The sequence below is a fragment of the Pelophylax lessonae genome (assembly GCF_965119305.1).
Source record: "Pelophylax lessonae genome assembly, chromosome: 1".
In the NCBI taxonomy this organism is placed as follows: domain Eukaryota; kingdom Metazoa; phylum Chordata; class Amphibia; order Anura; family Ranidae; genus Pelophylax; species Pelophylax lessonae.
In genome coordinates this window covers 162,275,767-162,302,693 of record NC_138768.1, presented here as the reverse complement: position 1 = coordinate 162,302,693, position 26,927 = coordinate 162,275,767, and the positions used below count along the sequence as shown (strand labels likewise).

Below are 26,927 nucleotides of genomic sequence, written 5' to 3'. Positions count from 1 at the left end.
GCTTGCTAGTAGTAACTAGCTAACTAGTGTAAAGAGGTCCTAGGACTGTTCCATATCTAGTGCATCTAGCAGACTTTCGTACTTAAATATATGTAAAATATATTGTATGATAATCCAAATATATTCTGCTCAATGTAAATACAAAATACATAAATGCAAATTTAGTATATAGCCAGATATATTGGTAGTTAATGAAAAAACAAATTTAAACCCGCGCTGCACAATAGTGATAAATTATGTTGATAAACTGTGAAAGTGTGCAGCTGCTGCAAACACTAAGAAAAATCTTAGAATAAATGAATAAAACAAATTTATGCAGCGCTAGCAATAAATTTGTGAAAATATAAAATTATAAAATTATGATAAAACCAATCTATATCATACAAGAAATCATAATATAATGTATCAATCACATTAAGTGCATAAAATAACTGCAATAATTATATAAAGTGCATGATAAACTAAAAAGTTGAGTATAGTTTTCAAGTGAGAAGATTAAAGTGCATAAATAAATAATTTGGTGAAAAAAGTCCTTATTGATGATCCAATAGGTGCCAAAGTGCCAAGTGAATAAAGGTGCTTATAAGGTGAAGGTGCCCTCTTGGTTCCCCACTCACCGGATTGCGATTGTAAAAAAGCCCTTGGTATTATTGCACATTTGCCCAGGATCTGATGTGGGGTTCCTCCGATGTGACCTCCAAATTGAAATTGTCTCCGATATCACCATTAAAAGAAAAAAGGGCCATACATCGTGAAGTACGTAGGTATATTTTATTTCCCCAAAAAGCGATTCAATACTTACAGGATAAAAAGGTTAAAAAAGCATGTATCAAACAAAGCGAGTGGCGCCGCTCGTAGCGTGCGTTCCACATACAGGAAGTTCCCAACCGGAAATGACGTTACGTCCGCAACCGGAAGTGCGTCGACGCGTTTCGCCGTCACACACAGCGTCTTCAAAGTCCTTTGAAGACGCTGTGTGTGACGGCGAAACGCGTTGACGCACTTCCGGTTGCGGACGTAACGTCATTTCCGGTTGGGAACTTCCTGTATGTGGAACGCACGCTACGAGCGGCGCCACTCGCTTTGTTTGATACATGCTTTTTTAACCTTTTTATCCTGTAAGTATTGAATCGCTTTTTGGGGAAATAAAATATACCTACGTACTTCACGATGTATGGCCCTTTTTTCTTTTAATGGTGATATCGGAGACAATTTCAATTTGGAGGTCACATCAGAGGAACCCCACATCAGATCCTGGGCAAATGTGCAATAATACCAAGGGCTTTTTTACAATCGCAATCCGGTGAGTGGGGAACCAAGAGGGCACCTTCACCTTATAAGCACCTTTATTCACTTGGCACTTTGGCACCTATTGGATCATCAATAAGGACTTTTTTCACCAAATTATTTATTTATGCACTTTAATCTTCTCACTTGAAAACTATACTCAACTTTTTAGTTTATCATGCACTTTATATAATTATTGCAGTTATTTTATGCACTTAATGTGATTGATACATTATATTATGATTTCTTGTATGATATAGATTGGTTTTATCATAATTTTATAATTTTATATTTTCACTAATTTATTGCTAGCGCTGCATAAATTTGTTTTATTCATATTGGTAGTTAAAGTTGTGAATTTGACATTGACTATGAAATATATCCATGATGTTTTGTCTTTGCTCTTGTTTGCAGCTCAATGTTGAAGGAACCCAGCAGCGAAAGTCTTCACGCTCTCTGTGCTCTAGGGTTGGCAAAGCGGGATGTTACCTTGGCAACAGCTGCACTTAATGAGTTACTCAAGCATGCTAGAATTAATGATAGCATGTATGAGAGGTGCCTTATTACATCTGCTATTTATGCTCTGCAAGGGAGGACTGCTGCTGTGCAGAGACAGGCCTGCAAAGCTGTCCACAGGTACAGTCTATATTTAAAAAGCATATTGTTTACCATCATGTTGGGGCTTGGCGTTGTAATGGCTACCTACCTAGAAATATTTCAGGTACCGATCTTCCTAGTCAGTCGGGTAAATTGTACAGTTCAAAGTTCATGTGCCAAAATTTATGCAAGGTATTTGTTATCCCCTCTCATTTTCATTGAAGTGTCAGTCCACCCAAAACTCCTGGAGTAGTAAACTACCTTAAAAGTTTGGTATATCTCTCAGGGAACCTGGTTGCAAAATTTCTGCATTTTCCAGTTAGTGCCTGCTACAAGCTGGTCTCGCATTACCTGCTCATTTTTTATGTATTTTACATTAGAATGCAGCAGGACATATTTAGAAAACAATGGTTGCAATTCCCTGATATGTGGCCAGAAAATATAGGAGAAGTCTTACCTTTGGAGTCCAGGAGATATAACAATCCAAGAAGTGACCAACTCCTGTACATGTAGTTGAAAAATCACATCTGAGTGTCAGATTAGAAATATATTATCTGCCAGTTAGAACTTGTTCATGAATATGCATTTCTATGGCTATCATTCTTCTCTTTCATTCAATATATGGTATGTCAGTGTCTTGGAGAAATTGTGTGTATTGCATATCTTAGGACATCTAGTATACATATGCTTGTTTCAGTACTCTGAGTACTGAAAGATCATAATGACAGCTCAAGAACATGCTGTGACAGGAGTCACTTTGGGCATGGGGTTTGTGGACCCCAAATTCCTTTAAAGAGGTTGGGAGGCACCATGTCCAGCCTTGTGTGGCTTTTTTATGTTTAAGTCACCCTGCATCTTTTATGGATGTAGGGTGAACGGGAGGGTGGTGTACACTGAGAATATGGTTTGGACTACTTCAAATGGGACAGTAATATGCATTACCAATATTTCTCAGGAAATATGGAGATCTATCTTATTCCTATACACTGTAAGGCACAGGAAGTGCAACTCCTAATTTGGGCGTCCAGGAACTATGAGAGACACCATGTCTGCTAATCAATGTGTATTCGCTGCAGAGAGGGGGGGGGGGGTTGTTTCCAGCAGCCCCTCCTAAAGAATGTCTACTGATTAAGTGCTTTTGTCTAAAATAGGACAGTATGTTAATTGGGTCGGAGACTTTTGATAAGTATGTTAACGAGCTCACCCGGCTGTCTACTAAGGGATGTAATTACAATGACAGAGTCATTGTTCATGTGGTATTCTCAAAGTGTATATAAATCCTGTGTTTCTTTCAATAAAGGAGAAGAAGAGAGTTATTCTCACTTGACCTCAATACGGAGCCTTGCCTCGTTCTTGGGGGGGGGGGGGGGGGGGATTATTTGTATGGGCTTCATGTATGGAGGATTGGAGTGGTCGATAGCTGTCCTGGTGTTCGGGAGCGGATTATCCTAGACAACTGTAACCCCTTTCGTACTTGGGGTGTTGTTACACATGCACCCTCTTTTTTTTTAATATAAATTTTTATTGAAAGTTTTCAAAACAAACAGGTTAGAGTACTTTCACAGAGGAAATACAACAAGTAGAAAGTTGGTAAACATAACAGGATACACCTAAACCGGTTAACATGCAAGGTAAGTGTTGTCAGTAGAGAACAACCGAAAGTCTGCAAATGGAGGGTAGATGGTTGACTTCTGCGACAATAGATAACAAGAACTGGGCACTGCGGAGGGACTCCTAGGGATGAGAGGGGAGGGGTAGAGAGGGGAAAAGTCTGCGGAGGATGGCAATAGCACAGTCCGAACATCCAGTAGGTGTGGCAGCTGATAGTGATGAAATGAGGCTGACGTCAGGCAATCAGTACCTATCAGAGAGTTTTGGTCTCCATTTCCAGGGAAGATGGGGAGGCGGGTGCTAACTGAGAGGGAATTGAGTGATGTTGATGAAAGGCATCCATTTGTGGAGAAAGCAGGGTAATGGGGCAGCTGAGGAATGTTCAGTATCCAATTTTTCCTTGCAAAGGAGTCAGAAAAGGTCCTGTTTAACTTCCAGTATGTTTGAGGATGTCCAGTGTTTAAGAATGGTTTGTCTGGCAATCATGAAGCAAGTTGCCAACCATGCCCTGTTAAAGTGGGCGGCAGGGTGGAGTTTTGAGAGGCGTGGGTAGGAAGAGCCAGATCTCCAAATACCAGTTGAAAGATATCCTTGGTTGGGGAACGGCCAGTGATAGTAGCTGCATACATTTCAACTTGATCCCAAAATGAGGTGATTATGCAGCATGACCAGAACCTGTGTAGCAGATTGGGTCTGGCTTCTCCGCACTGGGGACAGAGGAATATATGCTCTGTGAATTATTTTGAGCATGCACCTTCTTAAACAAGTCAGCAATGGTAGCTCCCAAAATATCCTTAAGGTAAATCTATGAAAAAAAGTAAATCACCATCATTTTCTGAAATTCCTATAAGTTTTCAGAAAAATGTGGTTCACAGCCCTTTCAAGCTCCAATTAACTATAAAGGAGCAGGGGAGGAAAGTTGGGATCCTTGTATGGTACATATCCTGCTGCTCAGAGAATCCAGCAGCAGACGGACTGTTTGGGTAAATTTGTCACCTCCCAGCCCTTGTCCAGGCATAGTAAATTATAAACAAGTGGTAAATTATGTTTACCATTATGTGTACATACCATTTATCAATTTATGTACTGTATGTGTGGGTATATTGTGTGTATGAGTGTGACATTGGGATGTATTGTGACAGTGACGTGAGATGACTGTTACTACACATGGGTGCAATGACTGCAAAGCGGTACAATGGCACAGCAACACTACATGGGAACAGATAACCCGATGATGTGAGCTGGTATTGAGTGAGCAGAATACCAGTTAAAGAAAAACTTTACCAACAACAACTTGATAAAAAAAAAAATAATGTTCTCTATACCGGATAGCTGTTTTGTTGAGCTACTGCTGTTATAATTATTAACTGTCCCTATCAACCATGTCAGTCACGAATATTTGGTATTTTCCTTTTTATCTGTTCAGCCATCCAGGCAATCCAGAGCTATGGACTCTTCTGTCAAGGCTGGTTCCCCAATACACTCCGAATAATGGCAAGGTAAACAGTTGACCTGCAGATCTGTGTGGACAGCAGTCATGTTTTACGACCGTATAATTTGTTCCAATCCAGCGTGTTTGAATGGAACAGCAGATTTTTATCTGGCATAGAGTGGTTTGTTAAAAATGGCTTTCCAGCATGAATTTGTTAGTTTTTTCTGACTCTTCCTGATTAAAGTCCAACGAACTTATAATTACATCCACCAAGCCAAGAACATCTCTGTACCTGGCCTGATACTAAGTTTCATCTGTGATGATACAAGTGAAAACTGACATTGCAGGTCTGGGTGCCAGTGAAATGATAATGGGTTCTTAAAGTGGAGTTCCACCCATTTTTGGAACTTTAGATCTATGTAATCCCCTTTAAAATGGCTTTTACCAATGGAAACTTTTTTTTTTTTTTTTTTTTTTTTTTTGCTAGTAAATACCTTAACTTCGGCTTTATTCCTCCTCTCCTCACTTCCTGGTCCGATCGGCGATGACGTCATTCGGCGATCCGCAGTGTCTGCTGGGATGTATTCTATTCCAGAAATCTCGCAGTAGCTGTATCTGTACTGAGCCGTGCCTGCCCCGCCTGCGCCCCACCTCCTCTCATTGAGTTGCATTGTATGAATGTATTAAGGCTGTTCTCTGCCCCGCCTCCGCCCCGCCTCCTCTCATTGAGTTGCATTGTATGAATGTATTAAGGCTGTTCTCTGCCCCGCCTCCGCCCCGCCTCCTCTCATTGAGTTGTATTGCAATACAACTCAATGAGAGGAGGCGGGGCAGAGAACGGCCTTAATACATTCATACAATGCAACTCAATGAGAGGAGGCGGGGCAGGCACGGCTCAGTACAGATACAGCTACTGTGAGATTTCTGGAATTGAATACATCCCAGCAGACACTGCGGATCGCCGAATGACATAATCGCCGATCGGACCAGGAAGTGAGGAGAGGAGGAATAAAGCCGAAATTAAGGTATTTACTAGCAAAAAAAAAAAAAAAAGTTTCCATTGGTAAAAGCCGTTTTAAAGGGGATTACATACAGCTATGTATTCCAACCTATTAAAAATGGGTGGAACTCCGCTTTAATAATGTGTTTCAAATAAGAACTGTCTGCAATTCTATAGACCACCAATTCTTTTCAATTGATACTGAAAAGCGTCATTTGGCAAATGAAAGTTTGACGGTGATGGGCTCCTATGGTGAAATACAGTTAGCTTTGATTGGAGCTACATTAATAATCCATATCTAATGTGAATTGTGGGGATAGTTATCCTCTGAATTTTTACTTTCTGGTGCGGTTTAGATTTCCCATTACCAACCTACTCTGCTTGCATATCACAGTTTTGCAGTGTGAGTCATTTGTTTGAATTAATTATGGTGAATAAAATCAGGAAAATGTTCCTCTGAACTCCTAAGTGACATAAATATACGTTCTATTGTAGTCTGTTATAGCAGTAATATAAAAAAGAAATCACAATGCTCCCTCTACTGTATGGTAGTGGTTATTACAGTTAGTGTATTCTCAATATTGTCTTTTGTGTTTGTGGCTGAGCAGAATTTGGAATATTGAGTTGTGCTCACTTGCGGTCTTAATCTGCCCCCAGAGACGAGATGAATAGTAGATCACACTTGGGTTGCTTTACTAAACGTGGAGAGTGCAAAATTTTGTGTAGCTCTGCATAGAAACCAATCAGCGTCCAGTTTTTTTTTTTTTGTCAAACCTTAATTGAACAAGCAGAAGTTAAAAGCTGATTGACTACCATGCACATCTGCACCATATTTTTATTTGCTAGTTTTAATAAATCAACCCCACTGTGTTGTATAGCATTTCGTCAAAAAAGCAGGTTTTCATAAGTCACGTAGCTTATTGTGGTTACTGTGTTAGCCTACATTTCTTTCTTCTTTCATCTTTTTATGCATACAGGAAATATATTTGATATGTGTTACTGCATGACTTCAGAATACTAACACCTACCCTTCTTGTTTTTAGGGTGGTGCAGTCGCAGGCATTGTGGCTCAGATCCTAAGCCAAAGTCAAGCAAAGGTTTGCTTGCTTATACATAAATATATATTTTTTTGGAAAAAAAACTTTACGAATAAGTGAAAATTGATGCATTTCTCTTTTCTCCAGAAATCTCTGCTGTACACTGCAGTGAATGAATTAGCAGCGGGGACTCTGACCTGTGACAATGAGAAGCAAAATGCTTTGAAGTCCTTGCAAAGAGCTGCACGTTTCTTTCCAGGTACTATCATTATGCTGTATTCAAGTCTGATATTATTGTATTTGTTTTAAGTTGTTCTGTTGAAATACTCTGCTACTAACTGTATTATGCTGCGCACTGGCAAAAGGGGGGCTGTCCAAATATACATATATAGCAATGGTGAAAGAATAGATGGTTGATAAATAGGACTTGCTTCCAAGAAGATTAGTATCAGACATGTATTGTACAGCCACGAAACTGCTGGCAACAAAAGTAAGTTCACTGCTAAGGGAAAATGTCAAATTGGGCTCAATTAGCCATTTTCCCTCCCCAGTGTCATGTGACTCGTTAGTGTTACAAGGTCTCAGGTGTGAATGGGGAGCAGGTGTGTTAAATTTGGTGTTATCGCTCTCACTCTTTCATACTGGTCACTGGAGGTTCAACATGGCACCCCATGGCAAAGAACTCTCTTGAGGATCTGAAAAAAAAATTGTAACTTTACATAAAGATGGTCTAGGTTATAAGAAGATTGCCAAGACCTTGAAACTGAGCTGCAGCATGGTGGCCAAGACCATACAGCGGTTTAACAGGTTCCACACAGAACAGGCCTCACCATGGTCGACCAAAGAAGAGTACACGTGCTCAGCATCCTATCCAGAGGCTGTCTTTTGGGAAGTAGATGCATCAGTGCTACCAGCATTGCTGCAGAGGTTGAAGGAGTGGGGGGTCAGCCTGTCAGTGCTCAGACCATACGCTGCACACTGCATTAAAATGGTCTGCATGTCTGTCGTCCAAGAAGGAAGCCTCTTCTAAAGATGATGCACAAGAAAGCCCGCAAACAGTTTGCTGAAGACAAGCAGACTAAGGACATAGATTACTGGAACCATGTCCTGTGGTCTGATGAGACCAAGATAAACTTATTTGGTTCAGATGGTGTCAAACGTGTTTGGCGGCAACCAGGTGAGGAGTACAAAGACGAGTGTGTCTTGCCTACAGTCAAGCATGGTGGTGGGAGTTTCATGGTCTGGGGCTGCATGAGTGCTGCCGGCACTGGGGAGCTACAGTTCATTGAGGGAACCATAAATGCCAACATGTACTGAGACATACTGAAGCAGAGCATGATCCCCTCCCTTCAGAGGGCAGTATTCCAACATGATAACGACCCCAAACATGCCTTCAAGACGACCACTGTCTTGCTAAAGAAGCTGAGGGTAAGGGTGATGAACTGGCCAAGCATGTCTTTAGACCTAAACCCTATTGAGCATCTGTAGGGCATCTTCAAACAGAAGGTGGAGAGCGCAAGGTCTCCAACATCCACCAGCTCTGTGATATCTTCATGGAGGAGTGGAACTCCAATGGCAATCTGTGACACTCTGGTGAACTCCATGCCAAAGAGGGTTAAGGCAGTGCTGGAAAATAATGGTGGGCACACAAAATATTGACACTTTGGACCCAATTTAGACATTTTCAGTTAGGGGGGTACTCACTTTTGTTGCCAGCGGTTTAGTGCCTTGAAGAAGTATTCATACCCCTTAAAATTTTCCACATTTTGTCATGTTACAACCAAAAACACATACAGTATATATTTTATGTGATTGACGAACAAAAGTATCACATAATTGTGAAGTGGAAGGAAAATGATAAATGGTTTTCAAAATTCTTTTACAAATATCTGAAAAGTGTGGCATCCATTTTTCTCTGTCGCTCATTAACCACTTCCATACCGAGTCATGTAAAATGACGTCGGCAAAGTGGTTGTCTAGATCCGGGCCGCCGTCATATGACGTCGGCCCGTTCTAGCTGCTACTGCGCGCCCCCGGCGGCGCGCAGCGGCGCGATCAGGGATGAGGCTCGTCCCTCGGACATAGCCCATCCCTGATCAAGGTAAACAGCCAATAGAAATTGGCTGTTTACCACGTGATCGGTTGTGTCAATCACAGCCGATCACATGAGTGGCTCCAGCACGAGCCGCTCGTTCTCTCTGCAATGCGCGCCCCCGGGGGCGCGCAGAGCAGCGATCGGGGACGAGGCTCGTCCCTCGGACAGAGTCGATCCCCGATCTAGGTAAAGAGCCAATGAAATTGGCTCTTTACTACGTGACCGGCTGTGTCCAATCACAGCCGGTCACAAATGTCAACAGAGAACACGGTAACTAGCTGTCACCGTGTTCTCCTCCTCACACACTGATCCTGTGTGAGGAGGAGATTGTGGTAACAGCTAGTTACCAACTACAGTGCACCCTAAACACACTGATTGCCCCCCCCCCCCCAATAAAGAGCACCTGTCACTAGCCCATCAAAGTACCCGAGTACCTGTCACCAGCCCATCAGGTACTCAGATGACAGGTACTTGGGTACTCTGATGGGCTGGTGACAGGTATTCGGGTACTCTGATGACAGGTACTCGGGTACTCTGATGACAGGTACTCGGGTACTCTGACGGGTACTCGGGTACTCTGATGACAGGTACTCGGGTACTCTGATGACGGGTACTCGGGTACTCTGATGACAGGTACTCGGGTACTCTGATGACGGGTACTCGAGTACTCTGATGACGGGTACTCGAGTACTCTGATGACGGGTACTCGGGTACTCTGATGACGGGTACTCGGGTACTCTGATGACGGGTACTCGGGTACTCTGATGACAGGTACTCGGGTACTCTGATGACAGGTACTCGGGTACTCTGATGACGGGTACTCGGGTACTCTGATGACAGGTACTCGGGTACTCTGATGCCAGGTACTCGGGTACTCTGATGCCAGGTACTCGGGTACTTTGAGTACCTGTCAACGGAGTACCCGTCATCAGAGTACCTGAGTACCTGTCACCTACCCATCAGAGTACCCGAGTACCTTCCACCTGCTCATCAGAGTACCTGACGCCTGAAGTACCCAAGTACTTGCCGCCTGCTCATCAGTACCCATCACTACTCATCAGTACTCATCAGTACCTATCACGTATCAGTACTGATCATCAGTACCCATCAGTACAGTATCACCTATCAGTCAGTGAGTACTACTCATCAGTACCTATCACCTGCCTGTCACCTGCCCATCAGAGTACCCGAGTACCTGTCACCTGCCTATCGGAGTACCCGAGTACCTGCCACCTGCTCATCAGTACCAGAGTACCTGTCACCTGCCCAACAAAGTACCCGAGTACCTGTCACCCTTCATACAGCCACCATGTCCAAGTCCAAAAAGGTTTATATACGTCCTCCATTTAAACCTAAATACCGGTGTTATGGCAGCAGAGAGCTGCCATAACCCTGGTATTTTTTTAAACGGTGGACGGTTGGCTTTCCGATAAGGGTGGTCCCAGCGGCGGATTCGCCGTGGGATCACCCTTCCGGGATGGCGGAAGAGGCGCCCCCCCCCCCCTCCCGACGCGTTCCTGTCCTTTTCCTCGCTTACCGGACCCGCCGGCAGCGGGGAAAACGATCCGGTCCCGAATCCTCACAGACAGGATGTCGAGTGAGGGCAAGCTTGCCCTCACTTGACTCTATGGTCTTGGAGGACCGGAGCTACGGAAAATGTTGTTGCCTAGCAACCGGTTTAAAGGTCCTTTTTTTTTTTTTTTTTTCATTTTATATTATAATTATTTTTATTTTTATTTTTTTCTATCTTTTAGTGTACTTGTGAGATCTGAGGACTTTTTGACCCCAGATCTCACAAAAAAGAGGTCCTGTCGTGCCTATTTCTATTACGAGGAATATTTACATTTCTTTTAATAGAAATAAAAATGATCAATTTTTTTTTTTTTAAACGGTGTAAAAATAAAAAATAATAAATAGTAAAAAAAAAAAAAATTAAAGCGCCCTGTCCCTGTTAGCTCGCGCGCAGAAGCGAATGCATACAGAAACCCCGCCCACATATGTAAACAGTGTTCAAACCACACATGTGAGGTATCGGCGCGATCGTCAGAGCAAGGGGAATAATTTGAGCCCTAGACCTCCTCTGTAACTCAAAGATGGCAACCTGTAGAAATTTTTAAATTGTCGCCTATGGGGATTTTTAAGTACCAAAGTTTGTCACCATTCCGTGAGCGTGCGCAATTTTGAAACATGGCATGTTGGGTATCTATTTACTCGGCGTAACATTATCTTTCACATTGTGGAAAAAAATTGGGCTAACTTTACTGGTTTCTTATTTTTTAATTAAAAAAAGTGAATTTTTTCCAAAAAAATTGCGTTTGGAAGACCGCTACGCAAATACGGTGTGATAAAAAATATTGCAATAATCTCCATTTTATTCTCTAGGGTCTCTGCTAAAAAAAAATATATAATGTTTGGGGGTTCTAAGCAGTTTTCTAGCAAAACAACTGATTTTAGCTTGTAAACACCAAATGTCAAAAATAGGCCTAGGCAAGTGGCTAGGATGCATGATGATGCTCCTTGGATGTTAGGCCCCTCTATATGGCTAGGCTGTGAAAAAGTCTCACACATGTGGTATTGCCATACTCAGGAGGAGTGGCAGAATGTATTTTGGGGTGTCATTTTTGCTGTGTACATGCTATGTGTTAGGAATATCCTATAAATTGACAACTTTGTGTAAAAAAAAAAAAAGTTTTCATTTTATTCCCACATTTTCCAAAAACCTGTGGAAAAAAATATGTTCAAACGACCCATAATGCCTCGTAGAATATACGTTGGAGTGTTTGCTTTCCAAAATGGGGTCATTTTGTGGACTTTTCCATTGTATTGGTGCTCTAGGGCCTTGAAAAGTGTGATAGGTAGTAAGAAAGTTTTATGTGTATTTATGCTCCTAGAACGCCTGAATGTGCTTCTTGGACGTGGAGTCTCTTTTTGTGGCCAGGCTGTGTAAAAGTCTCACACATGTGGTATCGCCATACTCGGAAGGAGTAGCAGAATGTATTTTTGGGTGTAATTTTTGCTGTGTACATGCTATGTGTTAGAAATAGCTTATAAATTGACAACTTTGTGGGAAAAAAAAGAAAAAAAAATTTTTTTCTTCATTTTCCCAAGAATTGTGGGAAAAAATTACAACTTCAAAAAACTCACCATGCCTCTTACTAAATACCTTGGACTGTCTACTTTACAAAAAGGGGTCATTTGGTCGGTATTTGTACTGTCCTGACATTTCAGGGCCTCAAGAAAGGAGATAGGCAGTCAGTACATCTGGTGTGATCAATTTTCAGTAATTGGTACCATAGCTTCTAGACTCAATAACTTTCACACAGACTAAATAATATACACTAATTTGGGTTAATTTTACCAGAGACATGTAGCAGTATACATTTTGGCCCAAATGTATGAAGAAAAATTTATTTTTTGCAAAATTTCATAATTGAAACTAAAAAAAAGTGTTTTTTTTTCAAAATTTTTGCTCTTTTTTTGCATATATCACGAAAAAAAAAAACCCCAGTTGTGATCAAATACCACCAAAAGAAAGCTCTATTTGTGTGAAAAAAATGATAAATATTTTGTTTGGTTACAGTGTAGCATGACTGAGCAATTGTCATTCAAAGTGTGAGAGTGCTGAAAGCTGAAAATTGGTCTGGGCAGGAAGGGTGTCAAACTGCTCTGTATGGAAGCGGTTAACAGACGCAGACTTCTTGATTAATATCAGTAGGGATATACTGCCCCCTACAGGAGTAGGACACTAGGCAGGAAAAAGTTCTGGCCACACCTATGGGCAGTCCCAGGGGGTATATCCTCTCTCTCCCTGCTATAGGATGTCAGTTTTTTTCTGCCTAGTCAGGAGTAAGGACCTAAGTTCCTTGCTGGGATCTCTGGTCCTGGCAAACTTTTTTAGATAAATCTTTTTTTTTTAGGTAACTTTTTTTCTCCAGTTGTTCCTGTGAGATCTTCAAGCAATTATGCTGGATCTGGGCGACGGGCTGGATGTTGAGATCCAGTGGTCACCCCAGCCAGCCTACGAGCGCGTGCAGGCCCTAGCTCCGCGCTGGGTCGGCCGCGACATAGTCCCACTGAGCGGGGACTGGCCCCGCGTGTTAAACGTCTCGCCAGGTCGCCTACGACCAGTCTGAATCTGAGTCGTGGCGTCCGTGTTGGCCGATAGCCCCCCCACCTCGGTGGAGAGGGGTTCTGTCAGGAGTTGGCGCCCGCCTGTTCCGGTATGGTGAGTAGAATGTTCCCCCTCTCCCCCTGATGGGGTTTTGGGGTAAACGCGGGCCCCTCCCCGGGATGGTCGGACCCTCATGATTCCGGGTTCCCCTCTGTCCTGTTACGCACCCCCACCTATCTGTCCCCCTCACTAGTGGGTTACAGGCCACATATGGGGGCGGTGGGGGGCGCCGCCGGTGTTGCCCTAAAAACGATTGAGCGGGGGGGTTAATACCTGTGCTTTCAGGCCCATCTACCGATCGATCCGTAGGGTAGGCACACGGGGGTCCCCTGTTTGCACTGCGGACCGCACAAGGCCGCCATTTTTTCGCGGGCCGCCATTTTGTTGTAGCCTTCATGTCCTCTGCATGGCGGCGGCCATCTTGGTACACCCAGCTCGTCTGGCTTGAGAGCTGAGCAGCTGTAGGAGTTACTGAGGGCGTGTAAGGGGGCGGAGCCCCTCCCTAGACCCAGGAAAATCACTCCACAAGGACTTCCTGTCAGATAGACAGCGCTGAGAGCAGTCCTGTTTTGAACTCTGGTGCATCATGTGGTGAGCCTTTTGGGGGTCTCTCTGCGGGGGTCTCGAGCACGTGACCACTGAGAAGCGCTGTAGCACTGAGGGATTCTTTTTAAAAAAAAAAAAAGTTTTTTTTGTTTTTGCAATTTTGTCATTTTTTGCTGACAGAATCCCCTGGCGTTGCCATGGACCCTGCTGCACATGAGTCCCCATCTGATCCCCTTGAGGTGGCCGCAGGGCCCTCCGATTCTCCACTCACCATTGATGCGCTTTCGGCGGTCCTGGAGTCATTTGTGTCCCGGGTGGAGGTGGCCTGTCAGGGATGGGGGGGCTAAAAAACGACCCCCGCCTACCCCTGTCTTTTCTGATGCCTCAGACTCTGATCCTGAGCCGGTCGCTGCTGCTGTGGGTTCCTCCTTTAGGGTTGATGTCCCACGCTCCTCTGACAGTGAGGATGATCTTCCTGCCTCTGCCATAGCACGGGACAAGGCACTGGTGAACGCACTGATTATGTCAGTCCGGGAGACCCTAAAACTGGAGGTTTCATCAGTGGATGCAGTTCAGACGGAAGTTGCCTTTGGCACTCGCAAGCCCTCCAAGGTGGAAAAGGTGTTTCCCTTTCCCAAATGCTTTGATGATATTAAAGATGAGTGGGCCCATCCAAAACGACCCCCTGGGATGCCTAAACGGATTGCTAGGCGCTACCCGTTTGAAGAGTCCCTCCTTAAAAAATGGACGGTGCCACCTGCGGTGGATCCGCCGGTTTCCAGACTAAATGAGGCCACGGTTATCCCGGTGGAGGATTCCCCGTCCTTTCGGGATCCAGTTGACCGTAGGGCGGAATCTGTGTCCCGTTCCATATTCTCCTTGGCATGGTCGGCCTTAAGGCCAGTGTTTACCATTGCTCTGGTTTCACAGACATTGACGGAATGGGCCAAGCTATTACGCCATGACCTGGAGGGGAGAAGTCTCCCTCCTGCCGTGCCAGAGTTGCTGGAGCAAATAGTGCAGGGGCTACAGTTTGTTTGTGACGCCGCACTGGACGCTGCCCCATTGCTGGGGCGTGTGTCGATCTCAGCGGTGGTCCTCCGGCGCATGCTATGGTTAAAGTGCTGGTCGGCGGATCAGGCTTCCAAAAAAGCATTGACTGATCTCCCCTTTCAGGGGGATCACCTGTTTGGTGCTACCTTGGATGAGATTATTAAGGATCTCACTGCGGGCAAGAGCACCTTTCTACCACAGGCTAATAAGGGTAAGGAACCTCGTCGCAGACAGGGACCTTCCTTTACAGCTCACAAGAAATTTTTTCGCTCTTCCGGGGCGGGCAACAAGGCGAAGCCCTCTAAAGCCCCCCTGGGGGTTTCAAGAGACCCTGGTCTGGTAAGCAAAAATACGATCCTTCCAGACCTGAGGATAAGACCGCTTCAGCCTGAAGGTGCGCCCCCACCCAGATCAAGGGTGGGGGGTGTCTTCGCCGGTTCCCGGACCCGTGGCTCTAAAGTATTCAAGACAAATGGGTTCACGAGGTCATACTGGCAGAACACAAGATCGAGTTGCGATCGCTTCTACCAGTGCGGTTCTTCTCTTCCAATATGCGACTGTCCCCGAATCGCCTAATGCCTCTGTTGGGGGCAGTGCAGCACTGGATGCAAATGGCACCCATAGAGGGTGCCTATCTTCACGTTCCCATTTACGCAGGACACCAGCGATATCTGCGCTTTGCGGTGGGAGCGGACCATTATCAGTTTGTGGCGTTACCCTTTGGTCTCGCCTCTGCTTTCCGTGTTTTCACAAAAGTTTGGGCCCCAGTCCTGGCGTTGTTGCGGCAGCGGGGCATATCGGTCCTGGGCTACCTGGACGACCTCCTCTTCTGTGCGGAGTCTCCGCAGGCTCGGTGTCATACGCGGACTCTCCAAAAGGAGATTCTTCTCAAATGGAACTGGAATTCCGATTTCCTGGACAATCGGATCCGGCTAAGCAAGCAGACCAGGTAGTTTCTGGTTTGGGGGCCTCGGTCTCCGATGCTCAGTCAGGGGAAGCCCTTTTTTCCGAAAGTATCCAGGTTATCGATAAATGTGTGGGAACTGAAAGCGATCAGGTTTTGCCTGGTTCACCGGACCGAGCATCTTCAGGGCTGCTCGGTTCGGATTCAGTCGGACAATGCCACGGCCGTGGCCTATGTCAACCATCAAGGGGACACCAAGAGTGTTCTAGCGGCCGTGGAAGTGGCCGGCATGTTTTGGTCGGAACAGTTTGTTCCGGCTCTGTCTGCAGTTCACGTTCTGGGTGTGGAAAATTGACAGGCGGACTTTCTCAGCCGTCAGACCCTGGATCAAGGGGAATGGCCTCTTCAGACAGAGGTGTTTCACCAGTTGTACCTTCATTGAGGCACCCCAGACGTGGATCTGTTGGCATCTCGGCTCAACAGAAAGGTGCAGAGGGTTGTAGCCGCGCCCGCGATCCTCTGGCGGACGCCGCAGACGCATTGAATACTCTGTGGGGGCAGTACCAGCTGCTGTATGCCTTTCCTCCTCCCAAGTTGTCACCGAAACTTCTTCGCAGGATAGAGGCGGAGGGAATTCCAGTCATCCTTGTTACTTCGGATTGACCTCATCGGGCCTAATATGCCGTCTTGGTCAGGCTGGTCGCAGACGCTCCTTGGCGACTTCCTCTCAGGGAAGAGCCGCTGTCTCAGGGACCGATTGTCCATCCTGCTTTACGATCACTGGCTTTTACGGCTTGGCTGTTGAGAGCCAGGTGCTGAAGGACAGGGGCTTGTCTGCTTCAGTTATCCCTACCCTGATTAAAGCGAGGAAAGTGACTTCCAGAAAGGTCTATCATCGCACATGGAAGTCTTATATTGCGTGGTGTGAATCCCTTGGGTTTCCTCCGCGTTCTTACTCGGTGGCTCGGATATTGGCCTTTCTGCAACGGGGGTTGAGCAGAAGCTGGCCTTGAGCACTATCAAGGGTCAGGTCTCAGCATTGGCAATCTTCTTCCAGAGGCCACTGGCTACTCATTCCTTGGTGCGGAGTTTCATCCAGTGGGTGCGGCACCTGGCTCCTCCGGTGCGCGCGCCCTTGCCGCCCTGGGATCTTAATTTGGTGTTGTCGTTTCTCCAGAAACCTCCCTTTGAAAATATTGGGGAGATTCCCTTGCTTACCTTATCCCAGAAGGTGGCCTTTTTTGGTGGCTATCACTTCTGCACGCAGGGTGTCGGAACTGGTCGCATTGTCCTGTCGTTCCCCATATCTGGTGGTTCATAGGGATAAGGTGGTTCTTCGTCCGAATCCATCCTTCCTTCCTAAGGTGATTTCAGAGTTTCATTTAAATGAGGATATTGTATTGCCTTCCCTGTGTCCTAAGCCCAGTCATCCTCGGGAGTTTGCGTTACACTCCTTGGATGTGGTTCGGGCGATGAGGGTGTACTTGGCTACTACTGACTCTTTTCGTAAGGCTGATTCACTTTTTGTGATCACGGATGGCCCTAGAAAGGGGTTGCCTGCGTCTGCCGCGACTATCTCCAGATGGATCAGACAGACGGTGGTACAGGCTTATTCTATTAAGGGTCAGGTTCCTCCGTTCCCTGTTAAGGCGCACTCCACTCGGGCGCTTAGTGCTTCCTGGGCCTTCCGCCATCAGGCGTCGGTGCTTCAGGTTTGCAAGGCGGCTACCTGGTCGTCGGTTCATACCTTTACAAAATTTTATAAAGTTGATGTGCTGGCATCAGCGGATGCCTCTTTTGGCCGCAAGGTTTTGCAGGCCGCTGTTTGAGGGGACCGTTGGTCTACCTCTGGGGTTTTTGTTTTTTTCAGTTGGGTCTCATCCCTTTGTTCGATGAGTCCTCGATGCTTCTGGTTGGCTCCGGTTGGGCCTTCTGGATTGGATTTTTATTTCTGTTATACCACCCCTCATTTGTGGCACTGCTTTGGGACGTCCCTACTGATATTAATCAAGAAGTCTGCGTCTGTCAATGAGCGACAGAGAAAACTGGATTTTTGACTTACCGTAAAATCCTTTTCTCTTAAGCTCATTGACAGACGCAGGACCCGCCCCCTCTATTTTGAGTTGGGTTGGGTTGAATTCTCTGACACTGCTTTGTTACATAACTGACATCCTATAGCAGGGAGAGAGAGGATATACCCCCTGGGACTGCCCATAGGTGTGGCCAGAACTTTTTCCTGCCTAGTGTCCTACTCCTGTAGGGGGCAGTATATCCCTACTGATATTAATCAAGAAGTCTGCGTCTGTCAATGAGCTTAAGAGAAAAGGATTTTACGGTAAGTCAAAAATCCAGTTTTATTCAGCCCCGGAGTCAAAATATATATATATATATATATATATATATATATATATATATATATATATATATAATACAGTATCTCACAAAAGTGAGTAGACCCCTTACATTTTTGTAAATATTTTATTATATCTTTTCATGTGACATCACTGCTGTCCCCTCAAAATAAGTCAACACACAGCCATTAATGTCTAAACCGCTGGCAACAAAACTGAGTACACCCCTAAGTAAAAATTTTAAAATGGTGCCCAAAGTGTCAATATTTTGTGTGGCCATCATCATTTTCCAGCGCTGCCTTAATCCTCTTGGGCATGGAGTTCACCAAAGCTTCACAGGTTGCCATTGGAATTATTTTTCACTCCTCTATGATGACATCACAGAACTGGTGGATGTTCGAGACCTTGCGCTCTTCCACCTTCCGTTTGAGGATGCCCCACAGATGCTCAGAACAGTTTAGGTCTGGCAACATGCTTGGCCAGTCCATCACCTTTACCCTCAGCTTCTTTAGAATGTTGGAATACTGCCCTCTGAAGGGAGGGGATCATGCTCTGCTTCAGTATGTCACAGTACATGTTGGCATTCATAGTTCCCTCAATGAACTGTAGCTCCCCAGTGCTGGCAGCACTCATGCAGCCTCAGACCATGACACTCCCACCACCATGCTTGACTGTAGGCAAGACACACTTGTCTTTGTACTCCTCACCTGGTTGCTGCCCCACACACGCTTGACACCATCTTAACCAAATAAGTTCATCTTGGTCTCATCAGACCACAGGACGTGGTTCCAGTAATCCATGCCCTTAGTTTTCTTGTCCTCAGCAAACTGTTTGCAGGCTTTCTTGTGCATCATCTTTACAATAGGGTTCCTTCTGGGACGAAAGCCATGCAGACTAATTTAATGCAGTGTGGGGCGTATGGTCTGAGCACTGACAGGCTGACCCCGACCCCTTCAACCTCTGCAGCAATGCTGGCAGCACTTATACAACTATTTCCAAAAGACAACCTCTGGATATGACGCTGCGCACGTGCACTCAACTTCTTTGGTCGACCATGGTGAGGCCTGTTCTGAGTGGAACCTGTTAAACTGCTGTATGGTCTTGGCCACTGTGCTGCAGCTTAGTTTCAGGGTCTTGGCAATCTTCCTATAGCCTAGGCCAGTGATGGCGAACCTTTTTGAGCCCAAGTGCCCAAACTGCAACAGGTGTACAGAGCGGCATGCCAGAGGTCATGTGACTGCGTCCAAAGGGGGGAGGACAGGACTCCCCTCACCCCACTATATGTTCGATCCCTTGGAGGAGATCACACACCATCGGCTACAGTAATGGCCCCTCTAGGTGTCCCCGGCAGGTGCAGTGCCCCCTCCCTTTTTTCCTGTGCACCTCCCTCTTAACCCCCAGGGGCAGCAGTGACACCCAGCACTTTACATGGTAAATCTCCTTAAACCATAGAGCCATTACCAGCGCACGCACTCCACCGAGCACAGCACTACCCCATCTCCCCCACCCTCCCATTATATGATGACCATCAGCTGAGTGCGGTGATTGGGATCAGCTGTAGTGAAGCTCCAGGCCCGAAGGACATGGCAAAGGATCTCCCTCCACCTGCGATCAACAGAATGCATACTCCCAGGGTTTTGAATCCACCCATCTCTGTCTCAGCAGACCAGTCACAGGTGGCCTGGTTAGAGGTCATGTGACCCGAGTAGTAATCCTGTGACTTAGCTCGCGTGCCCACAGAGAGGGCTCTGCGTACCAGCTGTGGCACGTGGCCCATAGGTTGGCCATCGCTGGCCTAGGCCATCTTTATGTAGAGCAATAATTCTTTTTTTCAGATCCTCAGAGAGTTCTTTGCCATGAGGTGCCATGTTGAACTTCCAGTGACCAGTATGAGAGAGTGAGAGCGATAACACCAAATTTAACACACCTGCTCCCCATTCACACCTGAGACCTAACGAGTCACATGACACCAGGGAAAATGGCTAACCGGGCTCAATTTTGACATTTTCACTTATGGGTTGTACTCACTTTTGTTGCCAGCGATTTAGACATTTATGGCTGTGTGTTGAGTTATTTTGAGGGGACAGCAAATTTACACTGTTATACAAGCTGTACACTCATTACTTTACATTGTAGCAAAGTGTAATTTCTTCAGTGTTGTCACATAAAAAGATATAATAAAATATTTACAAAAATGTGAGGGGTGTACTCACTTTTGTGAGATACTGTATATAGTGTGTGTGTGTGTGTGTATATAATATATATATATATATATATATATATATATATATATATATATATATATACACACTGTATATACTTGGACAACACTGGTTTGCCAGTGCGCAGCATAGAGGCTTTGTATTTTTTACTATGTCCATCTCTCCAGTGGATTGCTAGCAGCATGGTACTGTGGGATCAAGGATATTTTATACAGCCCATGTGACTCTGTGCCTTTGGTTCTGTGTTGGGTTTTTTCTACTTCTTGTTTTGGTTTTGTTTTCTGGTTAAACAGTACTACTTCTGGGGTCAGTGCACTGGATAGAGGAGATGGGTAAACAGTACTACTTCTGGGGTCAGTGCACTGGATAGAGGAGATGGGTAAACAGTACTACTTCTGGGGTCAGTGCACTGGATAGATGAGATGGGTAAACAGTACTACTTCTGGGGTCAGTGCACTGGATAGAGGAGATGGGTAAACAGTACTACTTCTGGGGTCAGTGCACTGGATAGAGGAGATGGGTAAACAGTACTACTTCTGGGGTCAGTGCACTGGATAGAGGAGATAGGTAAACAGTACTACTTCTGGGGTCAGTGCACTGGATAGAGGAGATGGGTAAACAGTACTACTTCTGGGGTCAGTGCACTGGATAGAGGAGATGGGTAAACAGTACTACTTCTGGGGTCAGTGCACTGAATAGAGGAGATGGTGCCAATTCATTCTCCAGTAAGGAGAGGTTTAAGGGGGGGAGGCGACACTGGAATCTAAATTGCTAAACTTTTGGAATTTCACTAATTTGTTGCACAATTTGTCCTTTTTATCACATTATTGTTGAGCCGCACTTTTGGATATAGAAACATGAAGATAATTTGCCTAATGTGATACCTGTCTAGCTGTACAGAGCTGAAAGTATGTAAATCATCAAAACTGGCTGTATAGAATTACAATTCAGCAGGTGAAAAGGTTAAACCTAAATGTGTTTCATCTGTGCATTTAGCTTTTTGCCTGGAGTTTTAGGCATCCTGAACACACCTTAAACGTATTTTGTCCCTTTTCCACCTACCCTAATGGCCCTTTGTAAAAGGGGGGGGATTGGCGATCATGTGACCACTGTGATTGGCTCTCACATGGGTCACATGATCAAGAGCCTGTCCCCCCTGGCTACCGATCTTTAGTCCAGACTGAGAGCTGTCTTTTACTGGGAGCGCACTTTCAGCACAGAAACATTGACCGCCCAGCGATGGATATGTGCAATGTGTGTGTTAAAGCTCAATTTATTGCCACCTTGCATATTTGTTACACAGGCAGCAGCAAGTTAATACTGTATCGCAGGACAGAAAAATAGGCAGATTTTGTAAAGTAAAACTCCAAACATCACCTACTGTTGTGGTACTGGGACACAGGATGTTGGGAGTAATTTGTACAACAGGGACACATATAACGCAATCTGGCAGAGGTTCTAACCCTTCCCTGTAGTGTACACAGCAAAAAAAAGTGTATATAACCTTTAACTCTTGATTTCTCTAATGTTCTTCCTATTGGTTTGTTAAATTTATCATTGAAAATATTTTGTTATATCTGTTTAATAAATTCCCAAAAATCTGTAGATCCTGCCAGAAGTCTGATGCTCTCTGCAGTCTTCTGCTCCAGCATTCTATGTGAACTACAAAACACTCCCCATGTTATGGGGAAGAGGGGGAGGGGATCTGTAGCCACTAAACACTTCCTGTTCTAAGGTGACAATACTACTCCATAGATTCAGTACAGCAAGTAAGTGTTGTCACTCTAGGCAGGAAATGTTTTACTGCAGGATCCCAAAGCCAATGTGTGTCATCCATGTTTGCAAAATTTCATAATGCAGTTTTACCTTACAAAAAAAAAAACATCACAATGTAGGAATTACTGTACATGAAACTGGAAGAATAAGCTGAAATAAAGAGAAAATGGCCTTCTTTGGTATTACAGTGTATGTAAACCCTAACAACGAACTTCTCTCTTGTGCTCCATTTGGGTCTGTATAATACACCCTTGTAATTGTTGATTCTGTAAGTGCAAAAATATATATTGATCCTGGCAGAAATCATGTGAGCTGATACCTTTCTGTATTCCCTGCCTCTGTTCTCAATAAGCATTGTTCCCAGTTCTCTCTGTGAACTACACAACACCTCTGCCTCTATTATGGGGTGTTTTCTAGTCCTAAAACAGTTACTGCCCAAATCTGGCAAAGTTGCATTCCATTACTGGCAGGATCCCCAGGTGCAAACAGAGTAAAAACAAATGCAGCCACCATATCTAAGAACTGGAAAGCTGCAATATACTAGCTTTGCATTTATTGGGTTTTGATACACTTATACCTCACACATGTACAAATCCTACATGTTAAATGGATGCTATGGTTTAGCAGTGTCTGCGTTCTGCTCAGTGAAGATAGTTTTGCTGGTTTCTGTGGATTGGGTTCTGTTATGTTGTAATGTGTTGCTCTACTGCCCTCTAGTGTATATACTACAGATTTATTATTTCTATTTGTAGCTAACCATAAGGTGGGCTCCCAGAAGACAGCCTGGAGCAATTCAACAAATCTCTAACAGCTCACACAGTCTTGAACTGCCAGCTTATGTCCTATGCTATTTTAGGTTTCATTTTACAGGCGTGCAGCTTTTATCATCTTTATATATAAACCCTGGAACCAGTCAGTTGTTATTCAGATATGTGACTTGGCTCACCATGGCCTGCTTTTTACACACTGAATGTAGCTCACAGGGGCTTATATTTTAGTGCAGTTTAATCTGTTTGTAATGTGTACCTATCCAGACTGTTTTAAATAACATTTTGGGGAAATATATATATTTTTTATTTATTTATTTTGCAGATAATCCAGCAGTTTGGGCTGGATTAATGGCCGCCTGTCAAGTGGAGTATACAGCTTCGTACCTCAATAAAGTACAAGCCAAAGACCCTGAACTCAATATGACATTTTTAGCATCTGTGAAATCCAAGAGTAAGTACCCAGCATGACAGAAGCATCTTTCAACAGAAATTATGCTAGCAACTATACATCTATCTTAGCTTTGCATAGTAGTATGTCCTTCAAAGGAACAGCGACCGTACAGAAGAAATCATTATTTTTGCCTTTGTTGAAATATCGACAAATTGCATTTTTTAAACAGTGGTAAAGTACTCATACCTGTTCAGAAACGAAAATATCCTACATTGATGTAACATTGCTGTGCTGTCTGTAGCTTAGTAAATGTATAAACAAGTAAAAACCTATTTCATACTTCTCTCTAGTACACGCATATTCTGTATTATTTTATACATTTCTCCAGTACATATTCTGCATATTTATTTCATACATATCTCCAGTACATATTCTGCATATTTATTTGAATACGTATCTCTAGTACATATTCTGCATATTTATTTGAATACGTATCTCCAGTTCATATTCTGCATATTTATTTTAATACGTATCTCCAGTACATATTCTGCATATTTATTTTAATACGTATCTCCAGTACATATTCTGCATATTTATTTTGTACATCTCTCCAGTACATGTATATTCTGCATTCTTATTTCCTACATCTCTCCAGTACATGTATATTCTGCATTATTAGTTCATACATCTCTATAGTACATCCATATTCTGCATATTTATTTCATACGTATTTCCAGTACATTTTCTGCATATTTATTTCATACGTATTTCCAGTACATATTCTGCATATTTATTTCATACGTATATCCAGTACATATTCTGCATATTTATTTCATACGTATTTCCAGTACATATTCTGCATATTTATTTCATACGTATTTCCAGTACATATTCTGCATATTTATTTCATACGTATTTCCAGTACATATTCTGCATATTTATTTCATACGTATTTCCAGTACATTTTCTGCATATTTATTTCATACGTATTTCCAGTACATATTCTGCATATTTATTTCATACGTATATTCAGTACATATTCTGCATATTTATTTCGTACATCTCTTCAGTACATGCATATTCTGCATATTTATTTTATGTATCTCTCCAGTACAAATTATGCATATTTATTTTATACATCTCTCTAGTACATGAATATTATGCATATTTTTTTCATACATCTCTCCAGCACATATTCTGTATATTTATTTTATACATCTCTGCAGTACATACTCTGCTTATTTATTTTATACATCTTTCCTGTACATGCATATTCTGCATTATTAGTTCCTTCATCTCTCCAGTACATGCATATTCTGCATATTTATTTCATACATCTCTCCAGTACATATTCTGCATTTCTCTTACGTCCTCTGACAGTCGCCGCCCACTCATTCAGTCTTCACCAATGGGGATTGACCTCTTATCCATAGGAGCAAGCTAGGCATAAGACTTGTTAAAAACAAAGTAATCTACATAGACACACCTATGGGGGCTGTCCCACTGGTCCAATACCCCCCTGCTATCAGTCATCCCAACTCAGTTTGTCTTCTGCCTAGTTAAGGAGTAAGATAGGCTCTCCCTGTGCTGGGGCTACAGTCTCAGCCTTCTTCTGATGTATTACTTTTATTTTATGCTAAGTGTTTTTTCTCTACCACTACTAGCTTTTTATTTGTTCCTGCGCTTAGTCGGATCTTCGGAAGACTACAGCGTTTGCGGAGCTGGGAGTCGGACTGGTCGTCCTGGTGATCCAGGACAGAGGGCCTTATGGAATCCCAGCCCGCCATCGAGCGTTTAGCAGGCTATGTGTACGCCCTGGCCTCGCAAACGACCTGTCCCTGTCCTCAGGGACGAAAGCCCGCGAGGTGGCCACCTTGCTTGGACGTCTCAACCGTGGTTCCGTGCGTTGCTAGAGTCCTGCGTTTTTTGGCTGACACCACCCCCACCACCTGGGGTGGGAGGCTTCCCGTCGATGAGAGGCACCCACTCCGTTGGGTACGGTAAGTACATTCTGTGTGGGGCCTCTGTCTGGGGATGGCAGTCTGTTGGGTCTGTGGTATCCCCTCATGTGTGTGTGTCTGGAGCTCGCCTTGCTCCCGATCCCTGCAGGGGCTCTACCGCGTCTAGGACGCTATTTGGGGGGTTGTGGGGGTCCCTACCCTGGGTGACACTGATGTGGTGTGTTTGGGTGCAGACATGCTTAGGCGGCCCGCTGCGGTGTAAAAAACCGCGGGTCCGCCATTTTTAGTGTGGGCAGCTGCTTAGCTTCACTATGGGCACTTATGCAGCTCTCTATGTAGTGTTTTTTGGCGCCTTCGGGCGTCATCTTGTGTGTGGCACTGTGTTTTCTCTGTGTACATGTCGACGGTCATTTTCCCGGAGCCTCCTATTACTTTCTATGGGCAACTATTTTCCCTTAGCCTGAGTCCTGTTCAGCCTCATGCGGTGTGACATCACTTCCTTTCTCATACAGAGGAGATGGTCAGCCAACAGTGGGGGTCTGTTCTTGCTGTTTTTGTGGGGAATATCTCTGGCTATCAGCTTTATTCCTGCCTGTGGGGTCTATCAGTGTAGTCCTTCATAGCGGTGTATTGCGGTGGGATCGCTGTGCGATTTAAAGGGCCAGCGCCAAAAAGTTTCTTTTATGGAGTCCCAGGACAGCAAATTTCCCCCAGCTTTGGTGGATGATTCAGGCTCCTCTGAATCATCTACACTTACTGCTGCACTTGCGACTTTAGCGTCCAAGGTGGATCTTTTGATGGTTGAACGGGATTCTAGGAAAAGGCCTAGGTTTTCTCCCTCTTCTGAATCTGACATGGTTGCCGTAGATAGTGTGCCTCTTGAGGGGTCCCATTCCTCCCAGTCTGAAGGGGAGGCGGAGGACGAGGAGGCGGATGATTCCCCATCTGGGACGGCCAGAGAACGCACTGCTATGGCTGCGCTGATTACTGCTGTTAAGGAGACGCTACATTTAGAGGATGAGCCCAATCCTCCGGGTAAGCGGTCCTCTTTTGGGACCCGCAGATCCCAAAAAGTGGCGCAGGTGTTTCCTTGCCCCGGTGAGTTTCACGAGACAGTGAATGAACAATGGCGCAATTTGAAGCGCAATTTTGTGGTGCCAAAACGGTTTCAACTCCATTACCCCTTTGCTTCTCCTACGGATTCGCGCTGGTCTGTGGCCCCTAAGGTGGACCACACGGTGTCCAGATTGAACAGGGCCACTCTGGTACCCACCGAGGATTCTCTGGTGTTCAGGTACCCTACAGATAGGCGGTTGGAATCACTTGCCCGCCACGCCTATATGGTGGCGGGCTCCATGCTGAAACCTATTTTCGCCTCCGTCATGGTGTCTCAGGGTGTGGCAGATTGGACCAAGGTGCTTAGATGCACCCTCGTGGCTGACTCTGCCCCCCTACTACTTTGGAGATGGTGGACCAGATTAGTCAGGCGGTCATGTACCTGTGTGACGCGGCCTTGGATGAGGCCCCTTTAGCTGCGCGCCTGTCTGGTGTTGCGGTGCTTAACCGCCGCTTGATTTGGCTAAAGAGCTGGTCGGTTGACCAGACTTCCAGGAAGACGGTGTCTGACATCCCTTATGCGGGGATTCGTCTTTTTGGGGAATCCCTGGACGAATTGGTTAAAGGTGTCACTGGGGGCAAGAGCACTCTGCTACCCCAGAATCCT

At 44.8% G+C, this 26,927-nt stretch overlaps 1 protein-coding gene across 1 annotated transcript in view; it reads left to right on the top strand.

The window, feature by feature from the left end:
• SKIC3 (SKI3 subunit of superkiller complex) overlaps positions 1-26,927 on the top strand; it is a 249,004-nt gene that overhangs the window by 135,068 nt on the left and 87,009 nt on the right. Inside the window, exons 31-35 of the mRNA XM_082272834.1 lie at positions 1,702-1,923; positions 4,922-4,994; positions 6,971-7,024; positions 7,112-7,223; positions 23,175-23,303. Of these exons, the coding sequence (XP_082128960.1) occupies positions 1,702-1,923; positions 4,922-4,994; positions 6,971-7,024; positions 7,112-7,223; positions 23,175-23,303 (590 nt within the window). The remainder of the gene's footprint in view (positions 1-1,701; positions 1,924-4,921; positions 4,995-6,970; positions 7,025-7,111; positions 7,224-23,174; positions 23,304-26,927) is intronic.